This window comes from Lethenteron reissneri, chromosome 62 (assembly GCF_015708825.2).
Source record: "Lethenteron reissneri isolate LAM-NWPU_2019-01 chromosome 62, ASM1570882v1, whole genome shotgun sequence".
NCBI lineage: Eukaryota > Metazoa > Chordata > Hyperoartia > Petromyzontiformes > Petromyzontidae > Lethenteron > Lethenteron reissneri.
Genome location: NC_083840.1, coordinates 1541428 through 1566902, shown reverse-complemented (window position 1 = coordinate 1566902; position 25475 = coordinate 1541428). Strand labels below are relative to the sequence as shown.

At 54.7% G+C, this 25475-nt stretch overlaps 1 protein-coding gene across 2 annotated transcripts in view; it reads right to left on the bottom strand.

Moving 5' to 3' along the window:
• Nucleotides 1–25475, bottom strand: part of LOC133358495 (vang-like protein 2) — a 44254-nt gene that overhangs the window by 7243 nt on the left and 11536 nt on the right. The window contains exons 2-7 of one of the 2 annotated variants that reach the window (XM_061576834.1): nucleotides 11144–11319; nucleotides 10518–10713; nucleotides 7310–7923; nucleotides 4265–4398; nucleotides 3086–3221; nucleotides 123–357 (exon numbers count right to left, since the gene is read on the bottom strand). In XM_061576834.1, coding sequence (XP_061432818.1) covers nucleotides 123–357; nucleotides 3086–3221; nucleotides 4265–4398; nucleotides 7310–7923; nucleotides 10518–10713; nucleotides 11144–11214 — 1386 coding nt within the window. In that variant the 5' untranslated portion in view covers nucleotides 11215–11319. The remainder of the gene's footprint in view (nucleotides 1–122; nucleotides 358–3085; nucleotides 3222–4264; nucleotides 4399–7309; nucleotides 7924–10517; nucleotides 10714–11143; nucleotides 11320–25475) is intronic. The other variant, XM_061576835.1, reaches the window with a different exon arrangement.

Below are 25475 nucleotides of genomic sequence, written 5' to 3'. Positions count from 1 at the left end.
TTAGTAATGCGTGGATTTGTCACTATGGCGCACATTAATAACACTGGTCAACAAAAAAAACACATGTTTTTCTGGCCTGGACCCACCCCACCCACCCCCCACAACGTCTCAGGGGGGCGTACCCGTGCCGTCATGTCGTGTGCGATGCAGTGGGCCAGGTGCTTGAGGATGCCCTCCATGCTGTGGAAGGGCTGCTGCTTGGTGGCGCGGAGATACTTCTGCAGGGCGCGCGCCATCGAGGGGAAGATGGCCTGCGCCGCCTCCTGCGGGTCCATGGTGAGGCCCGTGCCGGCACGCTGCTCCTCGTCCTGCAGGCGCCGCACGTGCGTGAACGCCTCCTCCGCTGCCACCACCAGCCTGGGGGAGGGCGGGCCAGTGGGCGGGTGAGTGGGCTGGTGAGCGGGTGAATAGGTGGATGGGCGAGCGGGTGAGCGGGCGAGCAGTTGAGCGAGCGAGTGGGTGAGCAGATGGGTGGGTGAGTGAGTGGGCGGGTGAGCAGGTGAGCGGGTGAGCAGTTGAGCGGGCGAGTGGGTAAGCAGGTGGGTGGGTGAGCGGGTGAGTGGGCGGGTGAGCGGGTGAATAGGTGGACGGGTGAGCAGGTGGGTGGGTGAGCAGTTGAGCGGGTGAGTGGGTGAGCGGGTGGGTGGGTGAGTGAGTGAGAGGGCGGGTGGGTGAGCGGGTAAGTGGGCGGGTGAGCGGGTGAATAGGTAGACGGGTGAGCAGGTGAGCAGGTGGGCGGGTGAGCAGGTGGGTGGGTAACCGGGCGGGCGAGCGAGCGGGTAGGTGGGCGAGTGAGCAGGCGAGTGAGCAGGTGGGTGGGTGAATGAGTGAGCGGGCGGGCGACCGAGCCAGCCAGCGGGTGAGAACTCAACGGGGATAACGGGCGCAGCTCTGCGATTAACCCTCCCCCGTTCAGAGACGTCTGCAGGTAGCAGGGTGGTGGTGGTGGGTGCCTCCGTTCACCGGCCAATCTCGGAACCAGCGACCCGAGTTCGATTCCCGCTAATGGCTAAGATAGGTAAAAAAAATAATCTGATCCCGATGCTGGGCCTCCCCCGAAGGTCGAATCAGCCTCAAATGAGTATCTGGTGTAGTCATTTGAGGCTGATTTGTACGACACTCGGCCGTACAAAAGGCTGCTGTCTCTGGTGCAGACCAATTAGTTTCAAAGACAATGCCAGAAATTACAACGAGCTTTATACTACCCTGCTTCGCCCGAGACTTGGATTCCTGTCTTGGATTAATTCACACCTGCTGTACATTTGGAGTTTTCGTGTCTCTCGCTCTCATCGTCAAGATGCCGAGATGTTAACCACCTCGTGGTCGCGTGGATTTTTCTCCGGGCTATCCGATATTACCCTCCACGTTTATAATCGACACGCATTTAGAGTATTCGGCTGCTAGAAATGTTCACACCACGACGGCAATGATGATGATGGATAAGCCCGCTTCATCGCCCTATCATTTGCGACGGCCAGGTTACTTCTGACAAAGAGCAAAGTATATATGGAGTGACGTCATTGGAGTCACTATGGCGTCTAGCGCGTCTGGAGCCTCTCCCTGACACCAGAAGAGGCACGGCATGGAAGCTGACCTGGTTCTGGTGACGGTCAGAGAGAGGCAGGTGGCAGTCTGGGTGAACATGAGAGGGCACGTGACCGCGACAGGGTAGCCAGGGGGCCCAAAGGGCGGCTTGAGGGACACGTGGTGCTCGTTCGAAAACCTTCCGGTGAGATCTAAAGGGACGTGGCCTCTCGGGAGCATAAAAGGGAGGTCCCGAGAGCGATCGCGGCTGTCTGTTGAAATGGAACCCGTCGGTGCTGCGGCTCTTCGATCCTCGGTCTTTGCGCTCGGCATCGTGGGTCAGGCGGTGTGTTACTGACCGACCCGGTGATGTAGTCGCCCCGTTGTGGTCTAGCTAACCAGTGTACCTTCGTGTAGAAACCCTGTTGGGGTGTTGTAATAAACTTGTCGCCTCCAAGTTCAAGTGTGTGCCTCTGTGGTACCCATCAACCCATACGGTTTACCAATATTCTTGTACAGGGAAATTGAGTTCAGGTCCATATGCCATACAGCCGTTTCAATACGGGCAAAAATAATAAAATGTGTCTATTTGTTTGCGTTTCTCCCTTGTGATGGGACTTTTTAGGATGAACGTTGAGGTTTATAAGGGGCACGGGGTGACCAATGAGGTCTGAATTGGTCTGATAAGGTAGGGCATTAATAAGGGGTTGACAGCTTGACAGGTATGGTGTTGACAGGCAAGAGGTTCATACTCTTAGGTTTTTTCGGTAAAGTCACGTAGGTAAAAAAAATTATAGAAATAATAGAAATAAAATAATAAATCACGATGTTTCGGAGGCAACACAAGTCTCCGTCATCAGGTGGGACCGTCACAGATAAATGTACTGTCTCAATTTACTGTATCAAAAAAAATAAACCTAAGAGTATGAATCCTTGCAGTCACGAAAGCTTCAAATCTAGGTAAGCGGATGACAGGTAAGGGGGTGACAGGTAAGGGGATCTATAGTATCGGAGCGTGGGCCTTACCTGGTAACAATAAAACGTTGAGTGTTGTTGGTGTTGTTGTGGTTGTGGTTGTTGGTGTTGTTGGTGTTGTTGTGGTTGTTGTTGGTGTTGTTGTTGTGGTTGTTGTGGTTGTTGGTGTTGTTGTGGTTGTTGGTGTTGTTGTGGTTGTTGGTGTTGTTGTGGTTGTTGGTGTTGTTGTGGTTGTTGGTGTTGTTGTGGTTGTTGGTGTTGTTGTGGTTGTTGGTGTTGTTGGTGTTGTTGTGGTGGTTGTTGTGGTGGTTGTGGGTTGTTGTGGTCGTTGTTGTTGTTGTGGTTGTTGGTGTGGTTGTTGTGGTTGTTGGTGTTGTTGGTGTTGTTGTTGTGGTTGTTGTGGTTGTTGGTGTGGTTGTTGTTGTTGTTGTGGTTGTTGTTGTGGTTGTTGGTGTTGTTGTGGTTGTTGTGGTTGTTGTTGTTGTTGTGGTTGTTGGTGTTGTTGGTGTTGTTGGTGTGGTTGTTGTTGTGGTTGTTGTGGTTGTTGTTGTGGTTGTTGTGGTTGTTGTTGTTGGTGCGAGCGTACCGCGCGCGCCGCTTGCGCATGCGCCGCTCGTTCTCCATCTCCTCGTAGTAGAGCTCGTTGTGGCCCGAGTCGCGTCTCCTCGCGGCCGCCGCGATCATCGCCCGCGACTGCCCCGCCACGTTGTTGCTCGGGTTGCCTGCGGCGCAGACGACGACGACGCGTTAGCGCCACAAACACACGAGAAAACGATACCCCCCCCACCCCAACCCCCACGTGTCTCCTGTAACAGACTGTTGGGGCTTGTGCTGTTAGCGAGTCGCACCTATGAAGGCCGGCACGGCACACGAGGTGGGGCGGGTGGCCAGCACCACGCCCGGCCGCCATCGTCTCCGCTAATGGCGATGTTTACTACACACCGCGCCAGCTACGCATTTGAGGACGAGTCGACCTAGGGGAGGCCCAGGACCGTCACCGATGTTGGCCGCGAGCGGGATTCGAACTCGGGTCGCGGGTATCATAGCGCAGTGCCTTAACCACTACACTACTGCTCCACGCACACATGAAGACAAATATACCCTGTATAGCCTGAACTATTGGGGCAAGTGTGGTTATGGAGTGGCACCACCTATGAAGGCCGGTACAGCACACGAGGGGGTGGGGTGGCCAGCACAACGCCTGGCCGCCTTTGTCTCCCCAGCGGCGATGTTTACTACACATCGCACAGGGTACTAATTTGAGGCTGAGGTGACTTAGGGGAGGCCCAGGACCGGTTCGGATAATCGTCACTGATGTTGGCCGCGAGCAGGATTCGAAATCGGTCTGCCGGGTTCGTAGCGCAGCGCGCTAACCGCTACACTACCACTCACACACACACAAACAGACACACACAGACACACACACACACACACAGACACGCACAGGCACACACACAGACACACACACACACACACACAGACACACACACACACACAGACACACACACACACACAGGCACACACAGGCACACACAGACACACACACACAGACACGCACACACACACACACAGACACACACACAGACACACAGACACACACACAGACACACAGACACACAGACACACAGACACACACAGACACACACAGACACACACAGACACACACACAGACACACACACAGACACACAGACACACAGACACACACACACAGACACACACACAGACACACACCCGCTTGTCCCCCACCCCCCCCCACCGTCTCACCGTCCACGTCGTACACCTTGAAGCCTGTGAGGTGCTTGAGGGCGCGCGACTTGGGCACCTTGAGCAGCGCGGGGTTGTAGACGGAGAAGTCGCGGTAGTAGCTCTCCAGCACGCACACGCTCGCGCTCTGTATGCTGCGGGCGCGGGCGCGGTACACGCACGGTCAGTCCTGCGATCGCGCGTGGCTTTCACGACGCAAATCGGACCGACATACATATATATAGAACGCGATGAACGTGTTGGAGAATGCGTTCTATCGAAGACGAATTGAGAGGAGTGGGACAAAATCCCTCCTGAGATGTGTGCAAACCTGGTGGCCAACTACAAGAAACGCCTGACCTCTGTGATTGCCAACAAGGGTTTTGCCACCAAGTACTAAGTCATGTTTTGTAGAGGGGTCAAATACTTATTTCCCTCATTAAAATGCAAATCAACGTATAACATTTTTGACATGCGTTTTTCTGGATTTTGTTGTTGTTATTCTGTCTCTCACTGTTCAAATAAACCTACCATTAAAATTATAGACTGATCATTTATTTGTCAGTGGGCAAACGTACAAAATTAGCAGGGGATCAAATACTTTTTCCCCTCACTGTATAGAACGCAATGAACGTGTTGGGGAACGCGTTCTTTCGCAGGCGAATTGAGATGCGACGCGACGGAGCAAACTTCCCCGCGGCGCGAGTAGAAATAAAGTAGAAATTAGCGGCGTTTGTAAGACGGCTGCCTCGGCGTAGCATCACCACCGCACACGGCGTTGGGATGCTGCTGGATGCTTTTACGCCGGCGGTTCGTAATCTTTACTGCAGCCTTGCCACCCCTTCGGTTGTCAATCGTAACAAAAAAAATGTGCAATGGTAATAACTACATGGGTTTTGGCTGAACAAAGTTGTTGTTTACGTTGCCCGTGGCTTCATTTGTGTTTTCGATGATTTACGTTCTAAAATATCTGGCCGTGTCTCACACCCGCCAGGGGGTGCGAGCAGCTCAGGTGAAGAGCCGCTGGTCTCGACGCTACCCACGTCTTTGTTCGTCCGCGTTACACATCGAACCTGTTATCGCGGACTGAGCTTTACCCCCTACATCATATGTATTATTATTTATTATAACGCGAGTTTTCTATAACGCGATGTCCTTCAGGAACGCAACTACCTACCACGTTACAGACCGGATGTTAAAACTATTTACAGCATCTGGCCTATTGCACTGCGCACAACATGATGGCACTGGGTACGCCCTGGGAGGTTGTGGGGGGCTCGTGGGGGTGGTGGGAGATCACGGGGAGAGGGAAAGGGGGAGGAGAGGGGAAGGGGTGAGAGAGGCCACAGTGCGGTGCGTGGGAGGTCACGGTGATGCAAAGCGGTGTGGAGGTGGAGGGGGATGCACAGGGATATTTATTAGCCGGGCGGTGGTGGTGGTGGTAGTGGTGGTGGTAGCGGTGGTGGTAGCGGTGGTGGTAGCGGTCATGGTGGTGGTGGTGGTAGCGGCGGTGGTGGTGGTAGCGGTGGTAGCGGTGGTGGTGGTGGTAGCGGTGATGGTGGTGGTAGCGGTGGTGGTGGTAGCGGCGGTGGTGGTAGCGGTGGTGGTGGTGGTAGCGGTGGTGGTGGTGGTAGCGGTGATGGTGGTGTTGGTGGTAGCGGCGGTGGTGGTGGTAGCGGTGGTAGCGGTGGTGGTGGTAGCGGTGGTGGTGGTGGTAGCGGTGGTGGTGGTGGTAGCGGTGGTGGTGGTGGTAGCGGCGGCGGTGGCTACGCTGCTGCACGTGGCAGCTGTAACCCTGTGGAGGCAGCAGCAGCGAGGGTTGATGGATCACACACAGATGGGGTGTGAAACTACCTTCCTTCCCGTGGGCGTTGAGGAAGAGCCGTACCCCTGGTTGGCCAGGAGAAGGCGGTACGCTAATAATATGGACTCCACCAGTTCCAGATCTATTTCTATTCGATTTTAACCTTTCAAATGTTTGATTTAACCAAGTAAGGCCCACTGAGCTATATGCTGTAAATAGTTTTAGTTTTACGTAGCTCAATGGGACTTATCGTCGTCGCTTGGAATGTTTCGCGTGACGTCGATTCTGAATGTGGAGGGATGAAAAAGCGGAGGACCCGGAGGGAAAATTCCACGCGACCACGGGGGGGAGAGAGAAACCCAGATCGAGACGCGCACACTCCGGATTGAACGGATTGGCGGTAAAAATAAATATATGTAATCATGATATAGTTAAGCCCGCCACCACCCGACACGGCCAATTAGTAAGGTTTAGTGTGACGTGAACAAAACGTGGCCAATTCGTTACCAGTGCAGCACTAACCGGTGTGTTGGAGAGCAAATCTGAGTACGACATTTCGACAGTAATTACAACTGGCTTCATCAGGCGACAGCCAGATTTGTGGGTTTAACGACGCATTTATAATTACGCGATCTAACCCAAAAACAACTATATTATGGATGATATTGGTCGCCAAAGCCTACGTGTTAAACTATATATGCGTATATATGTTCGCAATAATAATTTATTTTCCCGCGTTTTGCAACCCCTGGTCAGAAAACCTTGCGCAGCTGGTGGCGGTGCGTCAAAAATCAGTCCTCGTGATGCGGAAAGCCGACTGACAAGACAACTGTCAGTCAGAATCTAAGATTTCAGCACCGGTTTTGCGAGGACCGGTGCGTTACGCCGCAAATACGTCCAAATACACAACGGGCATCGTGTCAGGGGGTTCCGGCAGAGGTCGCAACCGGGTACCCGATACCCGTACCCTACCCGAGACCCGGCTAACTGTACCTGGCCGGGTACGGGTAGCCGTTTGCGACCCTGGCACGGCCGGGTACGGGTAGGCCGTGAGTCACTGGTGAGTAACCGTTTGTCACTCATTTCGGGTAGGGTACGGGTACGGGTAGGGAACGGGTACCCGTACCCGGCTGGGTGTCAAAACTCGTTTGCGACCTCTGGGCTCCGGTGATCGTAAACCCACGACCTCCCGCACGCCAGGGGCGAGAGGCAGTCAACATCCCCCCACCGGCCACCGCGGCCACCTCCCCCCGCACCGGTACCTGAGCTGCCCGAGGCTGTAGACTCGGCTCTCCCCGTCGGTGGCGCGCACCACCTTGACGGCGAACGCGGGCCGCAGCTGGCGCAGCTCGAGCAGCACCAGCGCCAGGTAGTGCAGGAAGAGCAGCGAGTCGGCGAGCGAGAGCGCGTACTGCGCGATGCCGCGGTAGTCGGGGTCGCGGCTCGCCAGGATGCGGGCGCCGAAGAAGAGCCAGAACGCGAGCAGCAGCAGGAACCCGAGCGCGAGCACGAGGGCACGCAGCGCGCGCACGCGGGGCAGCGCGTGCCGGGGCCCGCGGGCGAACAGCGCCCAGGTGCCCACGGCGAGCGCCAGCAGCTTGAAGGCGAGCGACAGGAAGAGGCCCTCGCAGGCGGTGCCGCAGGGCTGCAGCTCGTCGCGCCAGAGCGCGTGCGGGATTGCCAGGAAGGCGACGGGCGACAGGAGGGCCAGGGCCCCCAGGAGGGCCGAGGCGGCGCGGCCGGCGTGGCGGCCCGCGCAGCCGCCGCGGCCCTCGGGCGCCGGGGGCTCGCGGAAGAGGGCCGCAAAGTCCTCGCGAGACGTGCTCTGCTCCGACGTGCCCGTCACCACCGTGGTGGTCTCGCCCCAGTTGTCGTCCTGCAGAGACACGGATGTGCGGGTGGGGGCGGGGGAGTGAGTAGCGGTTAGCCAACAGCTTTCTCGGGGTCAGGGGTTACCCTAGGTCGATTCGGCCTCAAATGAGCCACCCACCTCCATAGAGTGCCGTGCCAGCCTTCGTAGGTGCTCGCTAACAGCACTTGCCCCAACAGTCTGTTGAGGCTATATGGGGATCTTTGTCTTTGTAGGTGCTCACTAACAGCACTTGCCCCAACAGTCTGTTGAGGCTATATGGGGATCTTTAGTTTTGTAGGTGCTCGCTACCAGCACTTGCCCCAACAGTCTGTTAAGGCTATACGGGTGATCTTTGTCTGTGTGTGTGTGGAGGGGGGGGGCAGTAGTGTAGCGGTTAAAGTGCTGCGCCACAAACGCCGGCAACCCGAGTTCGACTCCCTGCTGCTCACGGTGACGATCATCTGAACCTGTCCTGGGACTCCCCTAAGTCCAGCTGGTGTAACAAGTCGGCTTTATGGATACATCGTGTTTATTTTACAGGCAAGGCCCACACTGAGATTCTATGCAGCTCTTTTTTCAGAACGCGACCTGCCCATCGCAAGTGAGAGAGCTCAACGAAGTGGGCTCATCATCATCGTCATCGCGTGGAAATGTCTAGCAGCAGCCAAATGCTCTCAGCACGGAAGGAAAAAAACCAGAGGACCCGGGAGAATAATACACGCGACCACGGGAAGAGAGACACACGCAAACTCCAAATATACGGGATCAAACCCACGACCTCCTGCATACCAGGCGAGGTAGTTAACATCTAATAGCCACCGTGATGATTATCAGAGACACGCAAACTCCAAATATACAGCAGCAGGCGTCAGGGTCGGGATCGAACCCACGACCTCCTGTATACCAGGCGAGGTATTTAACATCTCCTAGCCACCGTGATGATGATGATCAGAGACACGCAAACTCCAAATATACAGCAGCAGGCGTCAGGTTTGGGATGGAACTGACGACCTCCTGCATACCAGGCGAGGTAGTTAACATCTCACCAGCATGGCGACCAGCCTCAAATGAGTACCGACCCGGTTTCGATTCCTGCCCAATACTACCAGCACCAGTGACGATGTTACTGGGTCTCCCCCCAGGTGGAATTGGCTGAAAATGAGTACCTGGTGCCGTGTGTAGTAAACATCGCCACAAGGGAAACAGTGCTGGCCACCCCCACCCCCTCGTGTGCCATGCCGGCCTTCGAAGGTGTTACTCGCTCACAGCCCTTGCCCCAACAGTCTTTTAAAGCTATGAGGGAGATCTTTGCCTTTGAGGGGGGTAAGTGATGGAGGAGAGGGGTGGTGGGGGGGTGTAGTGGAGATGAGTGATGAGGTGGTGGTAGGAGAGGGAGGTTGAGGGGTGAGGAGAGAGGGAGGAGAGGGGTAGGGGGGGGGGAGGTGTAGGGGAGATGAGTGATGAGGTGGTGGTAGGAGAGGGAGGTTGAGGGGTGAGGAGAGACGGAGGAGAGGGGTGGGGGGGGGAGGTGTAGTGGAGACGAGTGAAGAGGTGGTGGTAGGAGAGGGAGGTTGAGGGGTGAGGAGAGACGGAGGAGAGGGGTAGGGGGGGGGAGGTGTAGTGGAGACGAGTGAAGAGGTGGTGGTAGGAGAGGGAGGTTGAGGGGTGAGGAGAGACAGAGGAGAGGGGTAGGGGGGGGGAGGTGTAGTGGAGACGAGTGAAGAGGTGGTGGTAGGAGAGGGAGGTTGAGGGGTGAGGAGAGACGGAGGAGAGGGGTGGGGGGGGGGAGGTGTAGTGGAGACGAGTGAAGAGGTGGTGGTAGGAGAGGGAGGTTGAGGGGTGAGGAGAGACAGAGGAGAGGGGTAGGGGGGGGGAGGTGTAGTGGAGACGAGTGAAGAGGTGGTGGTAGGAGAGGGAGGTTGAGGGGTGAGGAGAGATGGAGGAGAGGGGTGGGGGGGGGAGGTGTAGTGGAGATGAGTGAAGAGGTGGTGGTAGGAGAGGGAGGTTGAGGGGTGAGGAGAGACAGAGGAGAGTTGGCAGAGAGAGGAGAGAGAGATTGGGTCGGTGGTGCCAGTAGGCCCGCAGTGTCTGTGTTGAAGCCGCTACTGCTGCGTGTCTGTGTAGAGGCTACTGCTGCGTGTCTGTGTAGAGGCTACTGCTGCGTGTCTGTGTAGAGGCTACTGCTGCGTGTCTGTGTAGAGGCTACTGCTGCGTGTCTGTGTAGAGGCTACTGCTGCGTGTGTGTTTCAGGCTACTGCTGCGTGTCTGTGTTGAGGCTGCTACTGCTGCGTGTGTGTTTCAGGCTACTGCTGCGTGTCTGTGTTGAGGCCGCTACTGCTGCGTGTGTGTTTCAGGCTACTGCTGCGTGTCTGTGTTGAGGCCGCTACTGCTGCGTGTTGTGGCTACTGCTGCGTGTCTGTGTAGAGGCTACTGTTGCGTGTCTGTGTTGAGGCTGCTCCTGCTGCGTGTCTTGAGGCTACTGCTGCGTGTTGTGGCTACTGCTGCGTGTCTGTGTTGAGGCTGCTACTGCTGCGTGTGTGTTTCAGGCTACTGCTGCGTGTTGTGGCTACTGCTGCGTGTGGGCCCTGCTCGTGCGCCCCTCGAGGTGCGTGCAGGACCTGAGGCAAAATCTCGACCTGAATAACATCCTCGGCGGGGCGGCCGCCGCCACCGCCGCCGTCCTTGTCGATGAGCGCCTCGGCCGCCTGGCCCCCCCCGCCGCCGCCGCCACCGCCGCTCGGCATGTGAATGGTCACAGACTTGTCCCCTCGGCCGCTGCCCTCGCGGCCGCGGTGCTTGTGCCGGTTCCGGTCACTGGCGGCAGGGAGGAGGGGGGGAGGGTTGATGTCACCAGCGTCACGACAGCAGCGCAACACGCACGCAGAGCAACACAGCGACACACGCAGCAACTCATCATCCTCATCATCATTATCACCCTCATCATCCTCATCACCCTCATCATCCTCCTCCACCCCCCATCATCCTCCTCCCCATCATCCTCTCACCCTCATCACCCTCATCCTCGCCCACGGCTACGCTCTCTTATCGCTTGGCGACTAACACCGTGTAACTGTGCCTCTTTCACCCAACCCCTTAATCCCCACCGAGTCAAAGCTCGTTATTATCACGCCACTTTCCCCACAGCGCGGCGTCCTTCAGCGACGGCAGCTCCTGCCGGGCTGCGGAAGCACAGGACCGTCCCTACAAACTCCCCCGGCCGGGAGCCGGCCGCCCACGTCGTTACCGTTGATGCCTGGAGCCCCGCGAGTAGCCGGAGCTGTAAGAGTATCCCGAGAACTGCGACTCCGTGTCCATGGCGACCGCGCTGCCCTAGCAACCGGGCTGCCTGGCGATGGTCGCGTCCGTCGCAGGAGACGAGGGAGGGAGGGAGGCGGCGATGTTCCAACGTCGCTCGCAGCCCTGCGAACGCGGACACAGCCCACCCAACGTGAGTGCGGGCTGGCTACGCGGGGCGGGATCGCACGCAGCAGCAGCAGCAGCGGAACATCGCGTTACCCCCCTCCACCACCCCTTCCCGATTGCCACGACCCTCCTGTAAAAAAGAAGTCTAAACTCAGGAAGGCAAATTTTTTTCAAAGTACAATGTGAGTCTCGTTCTCCGACAACGCGACAGGGAGTAGTTGCGTTCTTGAAGGACGCTGCGTTATGGAAAAAATTGCATTATCAATAATAATAATGATCTATTCAGATAAAAATCTAAAATTGTCTGTTTGTCTGTTTGTGGCTTAAGCCCCGCCGTGAGCCAGCGCTATTCTTCACATCCGTCAACTTTTAATTAGTTTAATTAGCGATTTAGTGCGATTTTTGTGCGCTTTCTTTTTATTTATTTATGACGAGTGCACGACCATACCAACTCACGCACCGTTGGTGAAATATTTTTAAGACCCGGGCAACGCCATGCCAAGTCACACGCCTTCGGTGGGAGTGAGGGGGACATTTTCTTTCGCGTTAAAAATGCTTTAATAAGTATAACCCGTAAAAACAAAGTTTTTCACTATAAATCCTTTATATGCGTGGCGGCTAGAGTCCTCTCGTCCTCTGGCTTGAGATGGCTGCCACCTATGGGTCAGATGATTGTCTGCCAGTATTAAGCAATTGGTAATTAAATATTTAATTTGTTTTCCCTAAACAGTGTAAAATTTTGGAAAAAAAAATTCACGAACATTAATTGTCTCGCACAACGAGTCTGTGTGCAAAATGTCAGCTCGATTGGATCACGGGAAGTGGGTTAAAAAACGACTGAAAGATTTGCACGGTCGTAAGCAAGCAAGCAAGCACGCAAGCAAGCAAGGAAGCGAACTTAATATAAAGGATTTAAAAATACACTAAACGCTGAGCTTAAATCTCCACTGTGTGATGTCCCCCCCACCCCGATGCATGCAGTTACTCATATATACAGTCGCTAGATGCTACCACTATAGGCCGTACATATTACTGCAGAGCGGCCGGGGAGATCGTGGCTGGGGGGGGGGGGGGGTCAAGGGGTAGCAGCCCAGCCCCAGCCTGCCAAGGTGCCACCTCGGCCGGCTGGACAATCTAGGCGAAGCTGGAGGCTCTGCACGGGACTAGGCCTCACCACGCCACTCTGTCAGGTGAGTACTTTGTGCTATAGAGTCGATAAATACTGCCATAAAGTCAGCATCTACTACTGTAGTGATAGCAGGTACCACCACAGTCGGTATGCACTGCCGTAATCATATCAGGTACCACCACAGTCAGTACGCACTGCTGTTAGATTTTTAAGAGTAGTATTGAAATATTGTTTTGGTCCGGGCAACGCCGGGTATATAAGCCAGTTATTTATATAGGGGGCTAAGCACAGTACAGCTATAATGCACAAGATGCATAACGCAGGGCCCAAACAAAGACCGAGGCGCGTGGGTAGCGTCGAGAGCAGTGTGGTTCTCTTAACCTGGGGAGCATCACGCCACCCGCTGGCGGTGCGAGATGCCCCTTCTGGGGGGGTAGCGAGACACGGACAGATTCATTTAGAAGGTAAATCATCGAAAACACAAATTAAGCCACGCGCAGCGCAAGTTACAACTTACTTTCATTCATCAAGCCCCTATGTGTTTATTCACAATGTACATTGTTTTAAAGATTGAGAACCAAAGGGCGGTGCAGGCTGCAGTAAAGGTTACAAACCACTGCTCTAGAAGCATCCAGCAGCATCCCAACGACTCGTGTGGAGATGGCGCTACACCGAGGAGGAGGCGGCCGTGCTACGACCGCCGCTTACTCCTGTTCGCGCTGCGGCGGAGTTCCCCTCGCTCGATGGCGTGTGCACACCCACTTGGCGTCCGCGCTATAAAAACAACGCGTCGTCTCTAATGCATCCATCCGTCGCGATGTATCCAACGGGCGTCGTGGAAACGCTCGCCGCAGAAGAGGACGCACTGTATGACGACGACGACAACAAAAATAATGAACGCCGCCCCACCACTGCAATTTACGTTGGAGAATGGCCCTGCAGAATTTGTGTGAACTAATCAACTCTCTCCCACCCACCCCCCCACTGGAACGTGAGAGAGGGGGAGGGGGGGTGGATGGGTGGGCTGTGCTTGTTTGTTGTTAAGGTTACAGGGCGGGCGAGCTCGCTGGCCCCGGGGTGGCGCAAAGGTCACAGCCGCTGAGTCGGCCCCACCGGCTGGGACCCTGGGTGCGAGTCCAGGTGCCAACCACCGCATGGGTGCTGCGGTGGCTAGGAGATGTTAACTACCTCGCCTGGTATACAGGAGGTCGTGGGTTCGATCCCGGCCCTGACGCCTGCTGCTGTATATTTAGAGTTTGCATGTCTCTCTCTCTCATCATCATCACGGTGGCTAGGAGATGTTAACTACCTCGCCTGGTATACAGGAGGTCGTGGGTTCGATCCAGACCCTGACGCCTGCTGCTGTATATTTAGAGTTTGCGTGTCTCTCTCTCATCATCATCATCACGGTGGCTAGGAGATGTTAACTACCTCGCCTGGTATACAGGAGGTCGTGGGTTCGATCCAGACCCTGACGCTTGCTGTATGTTTAGAGTTTGCGAGTCTCTCTCATCCCAAGTCGTGTAAATTTTTCTCCGGGTTATTTTTTTTCTTCCACGTTTAGAATCAACAACACGCGTTTTAGGGTGTTTGACTGCTATCAATTCCCACGTGATGATGATGAGCCACTTCGTTGAGCTGTCATTTGTGACCGCCAGGTCGCGTCTGACAAAGAGCTACATAGCTCAGCAGGACTTTCCTGGTTAAATAAACAGTGATGTGATTAAACCACCGTGATCTCAAGTGTAGCGAGTTCATGCCAAAAGGCAAACAGCATGGCTCGGGGTGAGCAGCTACATCATGGGACCTTTTTCTTGCCAGTATATACATATAGGAATAGGTTTTACCCTTTCTGGCAGTAAAACCAGAGGAGTGTTTGAGACGAGGCTCTAAAGAAAGCTGTCTCTGGTCTGGACCAATCAGTTTCAAAGACAATGCATATACTACCAGAGCACGTTCTTGTTTGCATGCTCACCACAAGTATGTGTGTTTAATGCAGACATGACTGCATGCAAAAGGTTTCTGTTTGGTATTTTAACATCTTAAAACCTCCTGCTTTAGCTCCACAAAGGCTAAACCGATTCCTACAAATACATCCAGTCTGTTCGCCTATAACGTGGCGGTGGTAGTAGTTGCGTTCCTCAAGGGCACTGAGATGCGTAGCAAAGGGCCTGATCAAAGACAGATGTGCCGTGTGGGTCGCGTCTAGACCAGTGTGGTTCTTCTTAACTTGGACTGCACGCAAACCCTGGGGGGTAGCGAAATACGGCCAGATTTATTTTTGAAGGTCATCGAAAAACCCAAATTAAGCTACGGGCAACGTGAGGCAACAAAACTTACTTAAGTTTCATCGAAACCTATGAAGTTATTAACATTGTACATTTTTTGTAACGATTAAGGACCAAGGGTTGTGGCAAGGCTGCAGTAAAGGTTACGAACCACCAGCGTAGAAGCATCCAGCAGCATCCCAACGCCGTGTGCGGTGGAGACGCTACGCCGAGGCAGCCGTCTTACGACCGCTGCTTATCCCTCCTCACGCCGCGGCTGAGTTCCGTTCGCCCCGTCGCGTCGCATCACAATTAGTAATCCGCGTCATTAACAAATAATGCGTTCCCCATCCAATCCACGTTGTGAAAACCACACGCGGCGCCATGGGAGAACACGACGATGGTCGCCATTCTACGACGGAAGAAGCGGTATGTCGAGGTACGTAAAAACAAAAGTAAAAAAATACACGAATCGGAAGTCAGGCAGGAGATACGCTCTCACCACGCTACTCACGGCGCCCACACAGTAATAATAACAATGGCAGCTCGTAACGCGACACTGCATGGTAGTCGCTCACTCTCACACATGGAGAAAGAGAGAGAGAGAACGCCTCTCTAGAGATGCGAGGAGGAACCACAGAGCAGCGGGGGAAAGGCAGCCCAGCAGCGAGCCGGTGCCAGCAACTGCCCAAGCTCTGCAATCCTCTACGTACCATAACAGAAACCCGATTACTCGAGTATAATAATCATAATGATGATGACGTTTACAACGCGCCAGATTCTGCAGACGAAAGGTATGGAGCCAAGCGTGGGGTCTGCTCGAGAGCTGAGAGACCCAGACCCAGATTTGAGAAAGGCCTTCAGACGCGCCTTGAACGCTCCAAGTGCATTCTACGGTGCGGATGTGCAGAGAGGATAGGGAGAGAGAGTTACAACACCGAGGAGTCGATGGCGGTGGAGAACCAAAGTGAGGCTGCAACAGTGTAGTGTATAGTGTAGTGTATAGTAGTGTAGTGTAGTGTAAAGTGTAGTGTAAAGTGTAGTGTATAGTGTAGTGTATAGTGTAGTGTATAGTGTAGTGTATAGTGTAGTGTATAGTGTAGTGTATAGTGTAGTGTATAGTGTAGTGTATAGTGTAGTGTATAGTAGTGTAGTGTATAGTGTAGTGTATAGTAGTGTAGTGTATAGTGTAGTGTAAAGTGTAGTGTATAGTGTAGTGTATAGTGTAGTGTATAGTGTAGTGTAAAGTGTAGTGTATAGTGTAGTGTATAGTAGTGTAGTGTATAGTGTAGTATACAGTGTAGTATACTAGTACAGCACTAGTGTGTAGCGTAGTGTGTAGCGTAGTGTGTAGCGTAGTGTATAGTGTAGTGTGTAGCGTAGTGTATAGCGTAGTGTATAGTGTAGTGTATAATAGTGTATAGTAGTGGCCTAGTCTCCCCCCCCCAAGTGGCAGACATGAGCACCTGGTCTGCAGTTGGACGCGAGGCTGCCCAGTAAGCGGGGCAGGGACGATGATCTCTGCTGCCGTGTCATCCCCAGCTGAGTAATCTGCGGAGTCATTTTGACAATAAACCCACTAATTACAGGTATCCACTGCCCTTCACGAGACTACACGAACCACCCCCCGCCCCACCTGGTCGTCGCACCTGATAGACTCACAAGTGACAACACCACCACCCTCCTCTAGTTAAGACCGAAACAGGAGGGGAAGATTTCTCCACAACTCTGACCGTCGCCTGCATGAAGCCGGTTGTTGTTGTTCTTGTTGTTGTAATTACCGGCGAAACTTCACGATCACCCGAATTGTAAATGGCCGTAGTGGGTTTAACTCTGCAACGCACACAGCCCGGTTAGTGCTGAACCAGTAACCAATTGGCACGTTTTGTACACGTGACAAACCCTGCATTCCCAGGCTTCGGTCTCATGGGTGACGGAGATTTGTCCGTGTCGCCCCCCAGGCGACGGAACGCTCTTCCACGAGACATCAGGATGTCAGAGTCCGTGGGGCAATGTAAAAATGCGTCTAAAAAAACTACTTAAATGCGCTTCCGCTTATTAAACTTTTAGTTCATTCAGTAAACGGATTCTTTTAAATTTATCTATAATACAATTATTTTCATGCAGAGTGTCTGCTGCTGCTGCGTCCTGCACAGCGCTTTGAGATCCTTGATGAACAGCCGCTATATACATGGAATTATTATCATTACAAACAGGCCGTGTCAGGTTGTCGTCGCGTGTTTAACCACGCATTTATATTTGTGTGATCTAACCCGAGAAAAAATCCGTCTACGATGGATGATATTGGTGGCGAAAGCCTCCTCCCCTCCTACTATACTACTACATCATGTTAAACCTTCATGTTTAGAATTCTAGATTTGAAGCTTTTGTGACTGCAAGGATTCATACTCTTAGTTCTTTCGGTAAAGTCACGTAGGTAGAAAATGAAATTAAAATTAATAGAAATAAAACAATAAAAATCACGACGTGCCTCCGAAACGTCGTGATTTTTATTGTTTTATTTTTATCAATTTTAACTTCATTTTTTACCTACGTGACTTTACCGAAAGAACTAAGAGTATACTTAATGTTTAGAATTTGGAAGATTTGGAGCCCCCCCCCTCTCCCCACCCCGGTGACACCGGCACACAAACGGCCGACTCGCTTCTTACGTCGTCGGAGGGAATCTGTAACAACCCCGCCGTGAAGCAGAAGGGCGCGTGGTGTTTCTATGGTTTATACGCCACCGTGGCGAGATGTTGACTACCTCGCCCGGGACGCAGGAGGTCGTGGGTTCGATCCCAACCATGGCAATGCTTCTATATTTGGAGGTGGCGTCTCTCTCTCTCTCTCCTTCCATGGTCGCGTGGTTTTTTTCCTCCGGGTTCTCCGTTTTTCCCTGCACATTTAGCATCAACGTCACCGCGTTTTAGAGTAATTGGCTGCTGTAAATTTCCACGTGGTGACGATACGCCACTTCGCCGAGCTGCAATTTGTGGCCAGGCCGCTTCTGCAAAAGAGCTACGTAGCTCATTGGGGCCTTATCCGGTAAAATTGTTTAGTTTATCCGCCACAAAGACAAAGTTCTCCCATATAGCTTTCACAGACTATTTGGGCAAGTGTCGTTAGCGAGCGCCCATATGAACGCCACCATGGTATGTGATACAGAGGGGTGGCCAGCACCACACCCGGCTGCCTTTGTCTCCCCAGTGGCGATGTTTACACATAGCACCAGGTGCTGATTTGAGGCAGAGACGACCTAGGGGAGGACCCAGGAACGGTTCAGATAATCGTCGCCATTATTGGCCGCGAACGGGAATCGAACTCGGGTCGCCGGGTTGGTACCGCAACGCGCCAACCACTACCCTGCCGCTCCCCAGTTCATCCACAGCAGCAAAGCAAACCCCCCACGTGCCTAAACAGACTGTTGGGGCAGGAGCTGTTGGCGAGCAGATCTTACGACGCCCGCAACCGCACACGACGGAGGCGGGCGGCCAGCACCACGCCCGGCAGCCTCCGTCTCCCCAGTGACGCTGCTTACGACACAAACCCGACCCGCTGCTCACTCGAGGTCAAGTCGACCGAGCGCGCCGCGCCGAGGACCGGTTCAGATCATCGTCGCCGGTGTCGGCCGCGAGCGGGAACCGAGCCTCTGCCCGCCGGGTTCGTAGCGCAGCACGCCAACAGCCAACGCTACGGCTCCCCGGTTCGTCCGCAGCGCCGCCGCCGTTGCCGCCACGATGGGTATCAAGTGGATGGGCCAAGCGAGAACTTAGGATGCCAAGGAGGCAGTTGCCCTCTGGATGAAACCGAGCTCATGGAGTTGCCCAAACAATCAAGGAACAGAAGAAGGAAAAAACCGGGGCAGCCCGAACGTGCGAAGGGAGGGGGGGGCCACGGGGGCTCCCCGCCAGCGCTGGCACCGCGACCACTGCCCCCCCCCCCATTGTGAAGGGGACGGTGATTTACCACCTCTCGGCTTCCCGCCCAGCACCCGCAAACACGCCATTGTCAGCAGGCCCCAAGTGGCTTGTAAGCCAAGGCGGGTGGGGGGGGAGGTGGGTGGGGGGGGGAGGTGGGTGGGGGGGGGAGGTGGGTGGGGGGAGGTGGGGGGGGGGGGAGGTGGGGGGGGGGGAGATGGGTGGGGGGGGGAGGTGGGTGGGGGGAGGTGGGTGGGGGGCGATTTGGTCAGTACCACCTGGGGTGTTCTAGTTTCCACCACCACGGGCAGTGTCCACCATGAGCAGTGTCCACCATCATGGGCAGTGTCCACCATCATGGGCAGTGTCTACCATCATGGGCAGTGTCCACCATCATGGGCAGTATCCACCATCATGGGCAGTGTCCACCAAAGAAAGGCAACACCATAGGAAGTCTACATCATGGGCAGTGCCCACCACGATGAGCAGTCCACCCCAGACAGTGTCCACCACTAGATGGAAACAAGTGCTTGTACTACCAACAGACTGGGCCACTGCCACAACAATGTGGAATTTCCACCACTGACCAGGGGGGGGGGGCAGTGTGGGGGGGGGGGGGTTGTTCACCGATGAAGCCTGGGCGGTCCCATCCCGTGAGGAAGCGCCGGCCACGACAGAAGGAGGCTCGCTGAGGTTCACAGTCCAAGGCGCACGGCCGCCCTGGTGAGCCCCGTTCCCGTTCCAAGACGTCTGCAAGTCGCAGGGTGTAGTGGTGTGGGCCGTCCCGTTCACCGCCAAACTTCAGAACGTGCAAGCCGGTTCGCTTTGATTTAGAGAGGGGTGTAGTAGCAGCGGCGGCAGCGCCGCTGTTTTTAAAGACGCCGTTACTCACGCCGCGGAGAACCGGAGCGGGACGTCCGTCGCCACTGTACGGTAGCCGGCGCCAGACTGGTGCCACGCGTGCCCCCTCCCACCGCCGCTCAGCCTTGTGGGAGCCTCGGGGTTACGTCTTCCGAATTGGAAGTCTTTCGACTTGAGAACGTACCGGTGTAGTTATTTTATTTTACTTTTTCTTCCGCTCCCGTGATGTACACGTACACACGCGGACCACTGGTATGGAACTATACGTGTACGTACACCAAAACGGAACGGTAGCGGGAAAGGTTTAAATCCCGCGGTGTGCATCGACCGTGGCAAGCCACTCAACGACAGCTGCTTCCAGACTGGTGCCACACACGCGTGCGCCCTCCCACCGCCGCTCAGCATTGTGGGAGCCTCGGGGTTACGTGTCTCAGACTTAGAAGTCTTTCGACTTGAAAACGTACCGGTGTAGTTATTTTATTTACATTTTTTCTCCCGATTCCGTTCCGTCACGATGACGTACGCTGCGCGCAGTGTCGCACGAGCGCCCGCCATCGGAAACTGACGGACGGTGCACGGACATCGGAGTGGGTGAAATAGCGCGGTGCGTGTTCAATAACAATTCTAATTCTTCTCGCCGTCCGCTTTCACGATGGACACTGAAGATGATTCCGTGGCGCGGGGAGAGAGGGAGGGAGACAGGGAGGGAGGAAGGGAGGCGGGGAGGGAGGCAGGGAGGGGCGTGCGCCAAGATCCCGATCCAAACTAAAAAATAAATGCTACCCGCGAATTACTCAATAACCGGGAAAACGCGCAGCAACGTCAACCCCCCACCCCACATAGTGCGAAACTACCGCAGGCTGTAATTTGCCTCTGAAACAGGAACACCACCTTCCATCCATCCTTGGCGCTATGACAAGGGATCGCGCGCAACCACAATCACAAAGGAGAGCCATTTGGTTTTTTTTCCCTCCTCCAATGAACTCGGTACAAAAAAACTTGACGGTTCTAGACAAAACGCGGCGTAAACAACGCCGCGCCGCGCCGCGCTGCCAGGTTTGCCGAAAGCCTGCGCACCGGACAGCTTCGCGGCGCTACGGGAGATCGGAACCGAGCTCGCGCTGTCCGGAGCAGCCGTCGCGTTGCGGCCACTTGCCGCCGACTTCCGCCGCGGTTTTACCCCGACCGACGTGCTCCGTCGGGCGACGTTGCAGCGACGTTGCAGCGACGTTGCAGCGACGTTGCTCGCGACGCCGAGTGCGGAAATGCGCGTGGGGCTGCTGGCCGCCGCCACGAGGACGAGGGGCTACGGGGGAGAGCGCTCGTCCGCAAGAGCGCAGAACCAGTGCGGCGTTTGTACGACGGACTTGTTCCGCACCGCACGTAGCCAACCGTGTTTGTATGAGTGGAGAAATGTTTTCGCGCCGTAAGTAGCCGACCGTGCCATTTGTGTGAATGTATGTTCAACTTATTACACGCCGTACGTAGCCAACCGTGTGTGCATGAATGTTCAACTTATTTTCGCTGTAGCCTGATGATGCAAGTTGTAATTACTGGTGAAGCGATTTGCGCACCAACACGAATTGGCACGTCCTGTTTACGTGACAAACCTTACTAATTAGCCATGGCCGGTGGCGGCGGTTTTAGCGACGCATTTATATGTATGCGATCGAACCCAAACAACCTGAAATTATTGATGACATTGGTCGAAAACCTACGTGTTAGCAACCGATAAAAAAACAATAAACTCTATTTATTTTACCAGATAAGGCTACGTAGCGCTTTTTCATAAGCAACCTGGCCAAAGACGATAGCTCAACCAAGTGGCTTAAAAAGCGTGTGGACATTGATGGCGGCCAAATCCTCGAAACGCACGTTTCTTTAATGCGTTCAGTTTCTTGTCCTTCTCCCGCACCTCCGATTAGCACATACGGTGCGAAAGAAGTTCAACACGCGTAAATGCTGGGTTCAATTGCAGGTTTTATCCACGTGCGGTTAAACCGGGTTCACAAAAGTTGCTAGTTAACTAACTCGACTAAAAAACTAAAGATGTTTTCTATTCTCTTTGGTTCTTTCGGTAAAGTCACGTAGGTAGAAAATAAAATAAATCACGACGTTTCATGGCGCAACACAAGCGTCCATCATCAGGTGGGAAAGCATGATCTGCTGATGAGGCAGACTGTTTTAAAAGGTTTGAAATGGGTGTAGCCCAAGGGTTATAAAGAAGTGGCCGGGGCTAGTGATGTTAATGTGAGAAATTAGCATGTAGCCGTAAGATAGAAGGCGTCAGGCTTGGGGTCGACCCCACGGCCTCCTGCATACCGGGCGAGGTCGCCTGGACTAGCCGTCATTTCTGCAGGAGTCGCCACTGGACAGAGAGATACACTCTCCGGATTTGACGTGATGACGTTTACGCTCCGTGACTTTATAAAAAGCGATCCCTTCACAAGCGAATCGTCCTGCCAGCAGCTTGTCTTGTGTAAACACAACTCGTGACGTGTGTGTGCGTGTGCGTGTGCTATTAAACTGATATTCCGGTGAATGTTTCACTAATGCACATAAATGGGTCCCACCATTCGAGGCTGGCTGAGTCACGCGCAAAAACGCAAGCAGTGACAAAGATCCCCCGTGTAGCCCTTAGACTGTTGGGGCAAGTGCTGTTAAGCGAGCACCGATGAAGAGCGGAACGGCACACGAGGGGGTGTGGGTGGCCAGCACCACGACCCAGTGGCGAGTTCATAGCGCAGTGCCCCAACCATTGCACTACCGCTCCCCAGTTCATCCACAGCAACAGAGACAAAGTCCCCTCCCCCCAATACAGATACCAGTCACCCAAACATTCCACAAGACACAGACACAATCCAATACAGCTAACCGAGACACACCATCACACACAACCACCACACACAGAAGCCAACACACACACAAAGAAAAGACAGTCACCCAAACAGCGCACAAGACACACACACACATAATCCAATACAGCTAAGACATACCATCACACATACAGAAGCCAACACACACAGTCACCCAACCACACAGTCCACACGACACACACACAATCCAATTACATATAACCAAGACCAACCATCACACGTAAAACCCTCCAGACACACGCAGAAGCCAACAACAACACACGTGCAAAAAATTACACGCACACACAGTCACCCAAAAGACACAGTGCACAGTCCGAAACACGGTGAGGACACAGGCACAAGCGGGAACCCACACCCAGGTTGTGTGTGGGGGGGAGGGGGGTCTAAAGAGGCCTCGAGAGAACGCGGCAGAGCTCAGGAGGAGGAGGAGTGTGGGGAACTGAACCCCGCGTGCTTTATGCGCTCGCACAATGCCGGGCTGCCTGGGCGTTAAGGAAACCTCCCTTTTATTTGCGCCGTGAAAGGGCCCCGGGCACGACGGATGGGCCACCCCATCACCCCCCTCCATCACCCCCCTCCATCACCCCCCTCCATCACCCCCCTCCATCACCCCCCTCCATCACCCCCCTCCATCACCCCCCTCCATCACCCCCCTCCATCACCCCCCTCCATCACCCCCCTCCATCACCCCCCTCCATCGCCCCCCTCCGTCGCCCCCCTCCATCACCCCCCTCCATCACCCCCCTCCATCACCCCCCTCCATCACCCCCCTCCACCATCACCTCTCCATCACCCCCCTCCATCACCCCCCTCTATCACCCCCCTCCATCACCCCCCTCCATCACCCCCCTCCATCACCCCCCTCCATCACCCCCCTCCATCACCCCCCTCCATCACCCCCCTCCATCACCCCCCTCCATCACCCCCCTCCATCACCCCCCTCCATCACCCCCCTCCATCACCCCCCTCCATCACCCCCCTCCATCACCCCCCTCCATCACCCCCCTCCATCACCTCCCTCCATCACCCCCCTCCATCACCTCGCCATCGGCTCCCCCCCATCACCCCCCTCCATCACCTCGCCATCGGCTCCCCGTGCGAGTGGGAGGTCTGGAGCATCGCGCTTTGTTAAGCTCTCCCCGCCCTGCCACCCACACCCCAGTCTCCCACCCGGCCACACCAACCACACCGCACCAACCACACCACTCCTACCACACCACTCCTACCACACCGCACCAACCCCACCGCACCACACCAACCACACCACACCACACCAACCACACCACTCCTACCACACCACTCCTACCACACCACTCCTACCACACCACTCCTACCACACCGCACCAACCCCACCGCACCAACTCACCCACTAACTCCACGCCCCACACCACACCAACCACACCGCACCAACCCCACCAACCTCAACACACCAACCACACCTCACCAAACCCCACGCCCCACACCAAACCAAACCCCACAGCAACCCCACGCCCCACACCAACCCCCACACCACCTCCACCACACCAAACCAACCCCACGCCCCACACCAACCCCACTCCAAATCCAACCCGACGTCCCACACCAACCCCACTCCAACACAACCCCACACCAAACCCACGCCAACCCCACGTAGCACACCAAACCCACGCCAGCCCCACGTAGCACACCAAACCCCACGTCCCACACAACCCCACTCCAACACAACCCCACACCAAACCCACGCCAACCCCACGTAGCACACCAAACCCCACGTCCCACACAACCCCACTCCAACACAACCCCACACCAAACCCACGCCAACCCCACGTAGCACACCAAACCCCACGTCCCACACAACCCCCACACAAAACACCGAGAGAAGAGCGATTGTGTCCGGGCGACACGCACACAATGACCCACACGGGGGGGGGGGGTGACAATGACGGGAGCCAACCTCACGCGCCCACACCACCACGCAGGCACAAACGTCGGGGTATAAGCATGTATGAGCGTAGAGCGAGAGTTATAGGGGACAACCAAGACAAAGATCCCCGTATAGCCTTGGACAAACTGTTTAGCGAGCAGCGCCGGTGTGGCGCACGAGGGGTGGGTGGCCAGCACCAAGCCCCGGCAGCCTTTGTCTCCCCAGTGGCGATGGTTTTAACCAAAACCGGCACCAGGTACTCATTTGAGGCCGAGTCGACCCAGGGGAGGCCCATGACCGGTTCAGAATAATCGTCACCGGTGTTGGACGCGAGTGGGAATCGAACCCGGGTCGCCGGGTTCGCGGCGAAGCGGAGCTCTAACCCCGAATGGAGCACAGACAACGCAGATTAAAGTATCAGCACACACGTGTGGGTGCAAGCACAAGCATAAAGGAATATGCAGGCACACACACACACACGCGCGCGCGAACAAATGCATAAGGAACACATGCAAGCATGCATTAAGCACACACCGGCAGATGCCAGCGTAAGCATAGAGGTACACAAATGTGCCCGCGCACACACACACACGCGCGCACAGAGCCATGCATAATCATCAGTGGCTAGCATAGAGGACAACAGAAACAAAGGCACACACACACGCGCATGCACAAGCAAAAGAGGAGGAGGCAAACAACAACAACAGCGAACACGATGATGCATGCTGGGGCATAAATATACACGCATACAATGACCACGCGCGCACAGATTCATGCATAAGCATCAGGGAACATATGACGGCGAGGATGAATGATGATGATTAAGATGTAAGTCATGATGATGACGATAGTGATGATGGCCAGAACTTCATAACTCAGAACCTTGGGACCGTGTGACGAGTGCTCTGCACAGTGTCTGTGCCACCGCGTCAATGATAAATGAACACTCTTCTTGGTTCTTTCGGTAAAGTCACGTAGAAGGGAAGTAATAAAATAATACAAATAAAACTAAAATAAAAAATGAAGAATTCTTCACCTGAGGACGGCTGCTTGCGTTGTGGCCGAAACGTCGTGAGAATTATTTTATTATGTTTTATTTTTATTATTTTATTACTTCCCTTCTACGTGACTTTACCGAAAGAACCAAGAAGATGCATCCATGCAGTCACGAAAGCTTTAAATCGAAACACAACACAC